Source organism: Aptenodytes patagonicus, chromosome 16, assembly GCF_965638725.1.
Source record: "Aptenodytes patagonicus chromosome 16, bAptPat1.pri.cur, whole genome shotgun sequence".
Taxonomy (NCBI): Eukaryota; Metazoa; Chordata; class Aves; order Sphenisciformes; family Spheniscidae; genus Aptenodytes; species Aptenodytes patagonicus.
The window spans coordinates 13,637,552-13,650,271 of NC_134964.1; the positions used below are offsets into that span (position 1 = coordinate 13,637,552).

General features: G+C 45.8%; 1 protein-coding gene across 2 annotated transcripts in view; it reads right to left on the reverse strand.

Moving 5' to 3' along the window:
* The window catches only part of MAP2K4 (mitogen-activated protein kinase kinase 4), a 104,534-nt gene that overhangs the window by 39,685 nt on the left and 52,129 nt on the right, over nt 1-12,720 (reverse strand). For both annotated transcript variants that reach the window (XM_076353505.1, XM_076353504.1), the window contains one exon: nt 7,212-7,386. In XM_076353505.1, the coding sequence (XP_076209620.1) occupies nt 7,212-7,386 (175 nt within the window). The remainder of the gene's footprint in view (nt 1-7,211; nt 7,387-12,720) is intronic.

Consider the following 12,720-nt stretch of genomic DNA (forward strand, 5'->3'; position numbering starts at 1 on the left):
AAGTAGAGGCTTACGGAAAATCTCTTTTTTTAATGGTTCCTTGATGGCCTCAAACTTAAACTGCATCAAATCCTCCAGGAGAAAATTTTCCAGCCCGTTTAATACAAACACAGGTTAGGACAAAGCCTTCTGATATCAGGAACAAGAGCTCTGAAAGCTATGTCCTGGGCAGCATCAACAGCAAAAGGATAAGCTATGCTGTGGATTGGACCACTCTCAAACCTAAAACCAGACAGATCCCAGAAACTGGACCCAAAACAGAAAAGACATCACCCAGCCCCAATACACACACGAAAGGATTCAGGTGCAGCGGGTAGCGACCAGTTAAAAAAAGAAAAGGAAAGAAAAGAAAAAGAAAAAAAAAAAGCTATAAACACCAAACTGAAAACGAACTCCTTGAGTTGTGAGACGACACAGTGCTGTCCTGCGTACAGGGGTCACACGTGTCCTCAGCAGAAAGCACAGCACAGCAGTGTTTGACAGTCTCACCAGAGGGCTGGTGCTCCCTGGGGATGGCAGGGACCGAGGACACCAAACCAGCAGGAAGAAGGGGGTTTACCCACTCGCTGCTGAAGACGAGAGTATTTATCTACGCATCTGAAACACATTTACTGCTGACAGAAGTACATCAGGTCTTCCACTGATCACAACTAGCTTCCCACCTCCTATAATAAGGTTCTCACTCCCTCTCACCATTTCCTTTTAGCCCTTACTTACTCACTCCTTTCCCAGTGTACCATCAGCAGGGCTTGGAGCAGTGCTTTCCCTAACTCTCAGCCAGCTACCCAAACGAATGGGTGAAACAGAAAATTCTGCTCAATAAACCATGAGAAGTCAACTTGGGAGAGGGTACCTAATTGTGCGAAGAATGGAAATGGTGATTTGCAATAAAGCCAGCTTGCAAAAAGCCCCAAGACTTCTCTTCAGAAGTCATATGGGAAAGTGGAAAGACAGAAATTTGCCCCTTGACTGAGCTTAATACGCTAATGTGTCATTTTGGTGGGCTTTTATGGGCTATCAGGCATCCAGGTAACGATGGAGAGATGACGGAGGTATAAATAAATGTTAAATTTCTGCTCTCAGGGATATCTGATACTTGGCAACCTATTTCAGCTGTGAGACTGCCATCAGAGAAAACCTGTGAAAGCCAAAGACATGAACATCTGTTTTAAAGCTATGGATGAGAGAGTAAGCACTGACTACAAGGCAAAATGATGACAAAGAGGCACTGTGCTCTGAACAAGAAATGGCTCCACAGCTTACTGGCTTCTCCAGGAAGAACGGGGATCTTTTATGGACATCTCATAGGCGAAGAAGTGCAAGACCACCTGTAGTCTGGTGAAAAATACTGCTAGACTAAAGAGAAAACAAGAAACCAGCAACAATATCTGAGGACATTGGTTGGAACTGGAGACTAGACTAGGCAATATTGCAGAGCGGGACTAAATCAGCTAGGCTGATTTATACAATAGATATTGGAAGATACAGAACATTCTAGTATAGGGCTGAAAATCACTACATCTTTCGGGGTGGGGGAAAACGGAACACGAGGATTGTGGACAAAAATGCCCTCTCCCCAGTTGCCTTACTTTCCTAGGTGTAACTACTTCTGAGAGAAAAATAATTCAATTAAAAAGAGGTGCAAGACGTTTCCATGGGGCCACGACAAGAAGCTTGAAGGTCAACCGAAGCACAAACCACTCTACTTGTCTCATCATGGTGTATTTTTCAGCCAGTTGAACTGGCTGAAAAGAAACTGGCAGAAGCTGCTAATACTGAACCCCAAATGCCAGAGGCGCTCCCTGCTGCGGGGCAGAACGGGCCTGCCTGGCCCCCCGGGGCTAGGGGACTGAAGAGGAGAGGAGCGGGAGGTGGAGGGCTCCTGCCAGCCGCCTGCGGGCTCAGGACACCGCTGCCGTGCTCGGGCTCCTGATCCGCACAGGCGCCACCTAACAGATTAAAAGTTGGCTATTTTAAATACTCGCTTATTTATCTTGTGAACTCTTCAAACAAGAAACTTTCCTGGCCTTCAAGAGGCCTTTTTAAGTATACTGGCTAATAAAACCCACACCAGGTATTACAGTATTCAAGTAAAAAGCAGAGCATCCTGCTCCAACAGGGAAAACACTCCCCAGCTTTCGTTCCAGTTTGGGCTTTTTTTCATTTATATATTTTTATACCAGTCTGGAAAAACCAAGTATGCCAAAGATCTTTTAAAGCACTTTTTTTTGTGTGAACTATCACCAGTGACAGAGGGAAACCTCAGGACAGAAAGAAACCCCCCAGCTGCTGGGTGAGCTTCCCAAGAAAACCATTTCACACAAATAAAATGGGGCTTCTCTACAGTTCCTCCAATGTGGCAGACAGTCCTGTTCCTCGAATTTGTGGTACCCTCATGAAACAAGATGCACAACCCCCCAGAGCAGCTGGGACAACAACACGTGGTGATGCTGGAGGGCAAATACAAAAGGGGGCTGGGGAACAGCACATACTGTGAAGCCTCTGGGATAAAACCAGGAGTGATGGCAGCGGAGCAGATCCTGAGAAGGAACCAGAGCTCTCTGCAGAGCAAAGAAGCCGGGGAGATTATTCACAAGTTATTTATGAACTGCCACAGACTGGGCAAAAACAGACTAAAGAGAAAACAAGAGACCAGAAGCAAAGTCAAAGGACACTGGGTAGAACTGGAAGCCGGACCAGGCAACATCGCAGAGAGCTGGTGCTGCAGGCAAATGCCGGCCAGGGCAGGGACTTCTTCAAGGAAAACAAGGAGCCCAGAAGAGAAACCTGTCAAGGAGGTGAGGAGTTAACATACAAACTGGCCTTGCAATTGTGAATTTAGAGAGACAGAGCTGGCACTGGACAAAATTGGGCTGTTCTCTTTCCCACCTGGAAGAGTCTTGATCTCATACGCCAATAAATCCTCAAGAAAATGAATAGGTTTTTCTTCAGTGAGAGGAAATCCGCAATGCCAGCTGACCCAGAGCAAACAGGGAATTTGCATCTCTAGGACGATCTGAGAGAGGAAGGGACCTAATGAATAGGAGGATTGTCTTTTATTAAGATTTGGAAAACATAATACAACATTTTCCAGGGGCAAAAATGAGAAAGGTTTGCATACAAATCCTCTGAGTTGGATTCCTCTTTCCTTTATCTTCTCCCTCTCTTCCCGATGGCTCTAGGAAGAGGCACTCTATGGCAGAAAGGGTAAGGGATGCAAAAGCATCGCACCAAAGACTGGAACTGTCTGCCTTTGAAACCAACCTGCTGCAGCCAGCAGCCTCTCAGGGCGTGAGGCCCCTGCTCCTGCAGCCGCTCCAGCCTGTTCCTGAAGAGGCACATGATGGCTTTTTGTTATTTAAATAGGTATTCAAGGAGGCACAGGATGACAAAGCTGAAGGAGAGGGAGGAGCAGGACTGGGGACAAGAGCTCATCATCGGAGTATCTCCCCAGCAATGCTCCACCAGCTGAAGCTTTGCTGCAGTGGTTTCACACCAGCGACACGACAAGGCTCGTTTTCATCTTTCGCCACTGATGCTCGAGCACAGATGAAAGCTTTCTGACTCATCCAGGGGCCTGGCAGCCCTACCCGTGTGAGCAGCTAGACACCCTCATTAAAGGTGCCAGGATTACATCTGCCAGGATCTATACATTGGCTGATCAGGCCAAAATGCATAAAAGGGAAAAATGAAAGAAAATGGTGCCTCCACCTGCAGATCTCAAGTTATTTTGGTGATATTTCAGCACTCAGGAATTATTTTCCTGCAGCGGTAAGAAATGTAGACAGGAAGTGTAGCAAAAAGGCTGTGCTCGGGGAGCTCGGGGAGCCCCTGGGGGCAGCAGGAGCCGGCGTGCTCTGCGGCACCGGTGCCACACACACCAAGCAGGGAGAAATCAGAAGGCTAAGCTAAACCACGCTTCAAGGAACCAAAGACTGTTCCTTGTGCAAAGGCATGACAGGCTAGAAAAAGCCAGAGGAAGGAGCTGGAAACAGGATTTGAGGGCACGCTCCGACAGCTGCATCTGCGTAGGCTGAGAGGTCAGCAGGATGAGTGCCTAGAGGCACCAGGCTGCCTCGGCACAGCAGGAGCTGCCGTCAGCCAGAGGAAGACTCCATCACGGGGGAAAGAGCAAGGTTTCACCCACTCTTTACAATATAACTGCAGCATGCTTGTAGAACAAGGAGGATTTGAATCTGTCCGTGGCAGAAGGGGCTGACAAAGCCACAAGGGATGCAACCTGGTCATGGTAGCTGCAAACAGGACTTGGCCCTTCCAGAAGTGGGGGAGGAAGATACCTGACTGCACTGGAAATTTGCAGCAGTGGTAATGGAAATTTGGGTAGTGGTGGCAAAGGATGGAGGAGCAGCTGGGGAAGGCCTCCGTACCAACTTTCTCTGCATCTAATTAGCAGCTTCTGGAGCCATCTCTGTGTTTCACTCATCAGTACAGAACAGCCAACAACTTCTGGCTTGTGGCCTCCACAAAGCTATTTCCTACTGCTGAATGTCCTTCCAAGAATGATGTGCCTGCTGCACTGATGTTGCTCTTGGGGAAGCACCAGAGAGGGACAGCAGCACCCCAAAATAACCAGAGACACTGGCTTCACAATCCAGCTAGTTGCAGGGCAGCATTCCTGATGCCCTGCACACAGCATGGTGCCACACCACGGAGTTGCAAGCAGGTGTCATTGAGATCATAGCCAAGACCTCAAATCACTAGACTCACATGTTTTCTTCTCAAACCACCATCCCCCCTTCTAAACGTTCTCAACCTTCTCTTACAGAATGGCATTATGGTGAAGGAGAAGAGAAGTCAAATTCCTGCCTGTAGAGCAAGGAGAGACCGTGGAAAGCCGCTGGTTTCCCTGAACGCAGGCAGGGAGCTGGGGCTTCACAAGGCAACAGCTCTGCAAGCTGTCAGGACACCACAGGCTTGAGGGAGACAGAGAGAGCAGGAGGTGGACAGCCCCAAACATGGATGGCCCACAGGGCAGATTTAGATAGAGCAGGAGCAGGGAGATTAATGCACAACCTTGGCTGCCCCAAAAGCAACGGCAATCTGAGAAAGGAAAGGCTCAGTAGTGTGGGATGAACTAGTCACTAGTCCAGGATCAGCCCTGTCCTGAAATCTCATCTCCAATAACTGCACCGTCCAAACTGTGGAATAGCTGCTGCCTTGGAGACCTTACTTACAGTTCCTACCCACAGGTCTTCCTTTGCTCAATTTCGTGTTTTATCCCCACTGGGACAGACAGAACAGCCCCTTGCCACTAACATTTTAGGAATTATGCGGTTGCCCAGACCCTCCAACCTCCCTTCTCCTGCAGGCCTAGCCGTGCAGGCCAAAGGGGAGTGGGTTCAGAGAAAAGAAGGTTGCACCATCACAGCCCACAACTTTGACATTTCAAAGTTTAGACACTGTAAACCTATCAGGTTTTATTTGTTTAAAAGTGAGCCCCCAAGCCCAGCACCCCCATGGGGCTCAGACCACCTCTCTTCCCTTGGGAAAGCCAGCTCAACAGGCTGTGCAATGTCATCTCCAACTGTGTGCTTCAAAAGCACGGCACTGGTGCCTTCTGCCTCCCAGATGGGAGCTGTACCTTCATCACAGACCCTCAAGGCTGACAAGATTATCCTATGATTCTGAACATCCCTTGTGCAAACACAGTCTGGGACAACAGAATTTCTGTGCCAGCAGACACATCTCCTTCTTGTGGTGACGTTAGCTAATCCAACAAAGCGCTCTTCTCAGCACAGCTGTACCCGCTGCAGAGCTTTGGATAACAAAGCCACTCAGCTGTAGGTATGCCTTTTTCTTACCCACAGGTATCATGATTATAGTAGCAAAACTATAGTTACCCAGGTCACACACCCTGGGTTTGAGAAGCTGGGGGTGCCCAGGCATCATTTCACTCCATCAGGTTTTCAACCTGTCATCTGCAAACTCCGTCTACAAGTTCCACCAAAAGCACCTAAGAGAAACAAGCCTTTAGCTACAGGCAGCCTCTAGCTCCATTGGAGACTTTTAGGGATTCAAAAACAGGTTGAAACACCACTGGGTGGTGATCCAAAACACTCAGAGACCTGGCCAGTGATCCCACCGCTGTGAGGAAGTCAATATTTACTGAAGAAAATCAAAGGATGGTGGTTACTCCAGTAACCTGACACACTAGAGACAAGCATGAACTATGTTCACAGCAGCTAGAGCTGGGGCTGAGACATGTCTACCTGGCACTCGAGACCAGCAGGAGTGAATGTTTCCAGATCAGATCAGGGAATATTCCAAAGAAGACAGAGAAAGTTGGAAAACAGAGCAACACAGACCCCTACATAGCTCACTTCTACTCTTTCACGGGAGCACTTACAGTTGATATCAGAGTTAAAAGATTGATGTCATTAGCTAGCAGCCAGCAGCAAGCAAAGAAAAGGACGAGAGAGAGAGAGAGAGAGAGAGAGAGAGAGAGAGAGAGAATGGCTGCTGCCCACCTCACCCAGCTCAATGGACGAGCAGCTCCTCAAAAATGCCCAGTGGGCAGCACTGCTGCGGCAAGACAAAGATTACTCTGTACTGCCCAGCTGGGAAATGAGGTTGCATACTGTTTCTGGTTTTAAGGTGAGTTTTTGGGTAGCATAAGGTAGAAAATGGACAGTTCAGAAAACTGCTACGCTTTCCATCTCCACAGCCAGTCCGGCACAGTAAGCACAGAGCAAAGACACTCCACCATACATCAGCAGGAGCAAAACACTCCCTAGAAGACATCCACTCCATTCCAGCTCCTCCTGGTGAGGCTACAGCATGGCACATGCTGACATAAAAAGCAAATTTTACGTCACTACCTTATTTCACAAAAAACACCAAGAAGCTATTAGATGTCAACTTGTGCCTACCACCAACCTAGGCTGTATCTGAACCAGTGACCCAGAGGTGAAAGGCCCATGCCCCATTATCAGTCTCCAGAAACATGTGATCCCCTCAAAACAGTAGGTTCCTGATAGGCATTTTCAAAAGGGCACAAGCAATTATGAGAGCTTCACAAATCACTTGATGATATGCCCATTATACAACGCATTTTCAGCAAATAGCAGCCTTTACACTGGAAATAAATAGAAAAGAGCAGTAGATGGGTGCTAGATGGAAGAATATTAATTCTCCATCACATTTCATCCCTAATGGACTGAAGTACAAACGTAAGTATGGGCATCACCTACTTTAACTGCCATAATTTGCCCACTTGGTTTGTGGACCATTTTGTTGACAGAACCATAAGCGCCTCGTCCAATTTCTCCAAGGTCTTTCAAGTCCTCTGCTGTAAAATCCCAATGTTGTTCAGGGGAAATCTTCAATTTTCCTGATGATTCAATGCTGTGTGTTCTCAGTCTCTCTCTGTCAAAAATATTGGGAAGCAATTTTTCCACATTTTAAATAGTCTGTAAATGTCTCTTTTCAGCACTTGATTAAACATTAGAAGAGAGGGGTTCACAAAGGCTACAGCAATAATCTGACTCCACGAAGGATTTTGGTTGGGGTGGGGGGTGCAGGGGTGAGGGAAAATGTTAAATCAAAAATGACATACACTTGCCCACAGCTTCAATCAAGGATAAGTTTCTCCAGCTGTGGCGTAAAATTCAACGTGTCTCATATAGTAGAGTCATTCTAATCACTCATTTACACAGTTCTTTCTACTTTGCACAAAATACATCAGGCTTCAAGCAGGATCTGGTAACATGCAGAACCAAGAGTCTGAAGAGCACTCCCCGGCCCCATCTCCCCAAAGCTTCTGCTGCTCTACACCACCACACTCCCAGCAACTGTCTCCCTTTTAGTTGGGTTTCTATGCAACATGGGCAAGATCTGCGTGAATCAAGGGGACTTTAGAGAGAGTTTGCTCTTAATGGAAAACTGCAATCAATTTAAAAAAAAAAACATTTTAGGTAATCATTTAATTTATTAAAAAAAACAAATAAAGAGCCAATAATTTATATTTATAAAAAACAAGTTGTTTGAGACATATGAAAACAAAACCTGCCTGTTCAAGTGTGTCTTTACCAAACACCTAAATTAACGTTCTCGGGCAAACATTGCTCCTACTGAAGCCACCAGGATTTGTCTAGGTAAGGAGCAGAACACTACCCAAAATTTGTAGGACAGAAGAGTTCAAGGGTTGTTTTAAGGTGCCCCCAATTACTCATTCAAATGCAGCAATGCTATCACTGAATTAGTAGGAAATGCACAAGTATTTTCAACAATTTTCAGCTTAAAATGCCATGCAAATTTTCAGTTTTTCATTAATTAATTAGCTGATTTGCACTTCTTGGGCCATAAAGGAAGCCAAAAGCCTGAGCTTCCCACTTTCAAGTAGCATTAACAGCATTAAAGACAGTTCCCACTGCAGGGCACACCGATCTCACACAGATATTAAAGCACACAGGTACTTCTGACCACCTTGTGTACAAGGGAGATTCTGTCAAACTCATCCCTCGGACTCTGATCACTTCTCTTGGGCATTTGATCAAGCCACCACTCACTTCTCCAGGGTCCGGCCAAATGAGCAGAACACACATAAGGTATCCGACCAAACGCATAAAGCTTACTGAATTTATCAGTCAGAGGAATAAACACATTACGGCCGATTCCACGCTGATAAACGCAACTGTTTGTCAACCAGCAGCTGCAAACACTACCCAGCTGGATGCGATGGTAGACCCAACCATGACCTCCAGCGGGTTTTATTTGGAACCCAGGTTTTGTGAGGGCAGTGAGGTCAGGTCCAAAGGTCAATTGACTGGAGCAGCTACGGTTCAAATGGCTTCATCTGCTGCACTCCAGCTTCGCTGCGACGCTTTCGTTTAGCACTTCCCGGGGTTTGAGCAGCTGCACGTCCTGAACCCTTGACCCATTCGGTGAAAAGCGTTGCTGAACAGCTCCTCTCACCGCTTCTGTGCTGTGCCTGCCCTGGTCTTCCCTGCTCTCTAACCTGCCTAGCTTGAGATTTTCAATCTGCCGCTCTCCACAGTGTCCCTCCACTGCCCTTGGGAATAATTCGGGAAACCTACCGATAGTGCTACAATACAGCACAGATGTGACGGACACAGCAGCCCGCGGAGGCAGAGGTGGCACCCCTTCGTTAGCACTATTTACATATCATTGAGCTTCTGTGCATAATGAAACACTGCATTGAGTGGGGTTCTCCATGGAATTTGCTTACTAAAAAGCAAGAAATGAAAATAAGGCAGTAAAATGACCAAAAAAAAAGAACAGAAGAAAAAAAGAAAAGAAAAAAAAATGAAAAGAAACGTGACCTCCAGACTTGCCAGCTGTCTTGAGGGAGCTTACATTGGAAGCTGCATGAACCAGTTACTATCTAACTGCTCAACCATCCTATTTTGTCAGTATCATAAAAACAGTTCTTCTTTTGATGGAAGAAGGTAGGTGAGAAGCATCATGCCAAGGAGGCACCAGCAAACGGGCATTTCCTGCCTACCTCCTGCCAGCTGGCAGGCAGGCAGAAGCACGACCATTGAGAGCTAAATCTTGTTCAAAAAGGCAGGGGAGGAAAAGGCAGAGAGGTGATACCAGGAGGGTGAAATGTGAGATTTGATTTTCTGAGCAAACCCTTTCCATCCCTTGTTTCAAAACAACATTTTACATTGATGTTCTCATAGAGTTAAAAACTTTAAATATTGACATGGTTTATTCAAATAAAGCAATTAAAACCATCTCCACTCTTCCCTCTGCCTGGTTTTCTGCCCGGGAAACTTTGCTTTTCTTACCCTATATCAGAAGAGAAAGCAAATTTGAATTCATTATTTCCCTGTTACACAAGAAGCCTGTTTCTCCCCAGCTGTAGCGTGAAAGCAGATCTGTGCCATTGTTCCCGCAGCTGCAGGATGGGTGGTTCGAGCAACCGGGAAGAAGATGTGAGCTAGGAAATACCCCCTCCGCGGGTCTGCACCAAGTGCCCTCTGCAGCTGTACTCTGGTGTGGAGCAGCGGAGCTCCAGGGGTTTGGATCAAGATGTACCGTCACTGTCCACCCACAAAACCTCATGTGTTGGAGCTTGGCTTAACTTCCATTATGTATTTATGATGCCATCTGCCTGTACTGCAATCACAGTTCCTGCTTATCTTTTTTCAAATACCCAGGGAAATGGTCAAATAACCAAATGACAAGTTTGACAGAGTGACAGACACTTTAATATAGATTTTGCTCATTTAGCTAATTTTTCACATGTAAACAATGCAGTTTTCCTTTAAGCAGCATGGCCTATCTTAAGAGTCAGTAACTGGAACACAATGATTACTTTTAGCATCAAAAACCTACACTTGATATCAGGGGTTTTTCAATGTAAATCAAAATCCCAAGGGATTTCCATGCCAAGAAAGCAGCTCAAAAAAATGCAAATCTATAACATAGATTCTCTGCATTATTAGCAAATGGAAATTTTCTGATGTAAAACAAAGTGAGGCAATAAGAACAAATTAATCAATGCAGTACGTCTATTACTAGATTTGCACTGCTGCAGATATATGAGAACATAAATCCACAGGGCAGACATGCCCCTAAAATACAAAAAAGCCTGCCTAAACCCTGCACTACTTCCTAGTGCACTGGATACTACAACAGCTTGCTTCAGAAAATACAAGGGTAACCACACAGAACAGTGTCTAGTGAAGGTGAAAAGTAATTAATGCCCAGTCCCTGCTCCTGCAGCCGATCAGATTTCAGCCCCTGTGTTTAGTGCTCATTAGAGTTTGCACAGATGTGGTCAGACAGATGCCTCCTCTTACCATTTCGTTTTTAAGCTGTGCAATCCAAATCTCTAAAGCTGGGAATGTTGGGCAAAATTGGGCTTATACTCTCCAAATGATCAGGATGTCTAAAATGGACTTGTGGGGCTTAATGCATGACTTAAAAAAATAAATTAAATAGCTAAAGAGGGTGAGATACTCCTCAAACAGTTAAAAGTAGGATTTTCAAATGCATCTTAGGGACTATAGCTCCTGTTGACTTGTCCAGGACTTCAGCTTCCAACTCCCTGTCTTGCTTTTCAAAAGTTTTAAAAGCAAAAAAAAAAAAAAGATGATAGGCTCAGGAGGTCGTTGCGATTACTGCACTTGAAAGGCACCAATGTATTGGTCTTACTGCAGATGGTTTACTATGCTTGTCACAGCAGTTATTCCAGGGATTAGGAGCACCAAGCAAGACAACAACTCCTCCAAACAGTTGCCCTTTGTCAGAAATGAAAACGTTTGTGGGTCCAGCTTGGCAGGAGGCAGGCGGACGGCTGGCGCCAGGCACCGCAGCCGGGCCAAGGACAGGGTCACACGCATTCGGGATGGGAGGTTGCTCACTGCAAGCTTGGCGAGCTAGACCCACGTGGGAAGGTCTGCCACGGCTAGAGGCCCACAAAACCTCCTGGGAAGAACCACGGAGACATTGGGAAGCTCTCGGACAGGCTGTGTTAGTTCCCCGAGCCCTGCTGTTAGCACCGAACTGCAGGGATGCCAAAACCTTTTAAAACAAGCATTTCCTTGGCATGAAAAAGAAGGACTGTGGGGAGAAGCAGAGAAAAGTTGGCGGATTTTTTTAAGCAAAATTGAAAGTTATCAGACATAAAGCAAGGCCGGAAAGATGCTGTAAGTAGCTACCTAAGAGTTCTGCAGGACTCAAAGGCGGCTAAAAGTTGAGGTATTCAACATTACAGTTGACATGAATAAAACAAATCTGCAGAGCCAAAAAGATCCAAGCAAACCAGCTGTGCTTCGCAAGCCTGCCTAGTGCCGGATTTTTCTAGGAAGTCTCTCATTAAAGCTCCTATTTACACTACGATTAATGAGAATATATTCTACTTCTCCACAAGTTTGGTAAAAGCTGCTCGACACAATGGGACTTCAGAAACTGATTTGTGGTCAATCGGCCAAAGGAATGCTAAGATGTAAATCCTAACAAAAAAGCTACCATGCAAACTGCAGGGTTTTAATAACACCGTGCACTCTTCATAACTTCAGAGTAAAAACACAGCTTATGACTTTGGCTAACACTTTTCTACCAAGTCTCTCAAATAGCCTAGAGAGGTTGTTATGCTTCTATTTCAATGTCTGTGTTACTTATAAAACAGTTTTCAGACCCCGCAGGCTAACACTAATAAAATAGCAACTCTAGTTTAAATTTCACTGGAGAAAGTCTCCAAAAGAAATGTTCCATTTTTTTCTAGAGGGCTGAAAATGTTGGTGCTCTCACAAATCTTTCGGATTCTTGCAGGAAGAAATTTCTGTTTCCAATAAGCTGATGGGCAACAGCGTCCTTGCAAGAGGCGCAGAACTAAATTGGTTTTGCTCTGACCCATGTAAGCTGTCCTGAGGCTTAGTTATATTTAATGACAGATTCCTAGACGTGAAGAAGAGATACAGTAAATGTGTCAAAGGAAGGAAATTATTTAATTTTGCACCTCTTACCTACTCAGACTAAAAGCAAAAGCACACTTGCTCCCTTTCATCATGACCACGTGGCAGAAATTCTCCCTAGCATTGCTCTGGCTTCCTATGCTCCTCCTAAACTTTAAAATAAAGATATTAAGAAAGTGTGGAAGATTGCACAGCCCCTTCCACAGCCCTCCAGACTCGGTCCAGCACACTGTCAAGGCTGCAGGGAGTCTCCCTGAGTTCAGTGGGGTTTGGCTGAGGCTTTTAAAATGTCAATATTTTGTATTAAGCTCCC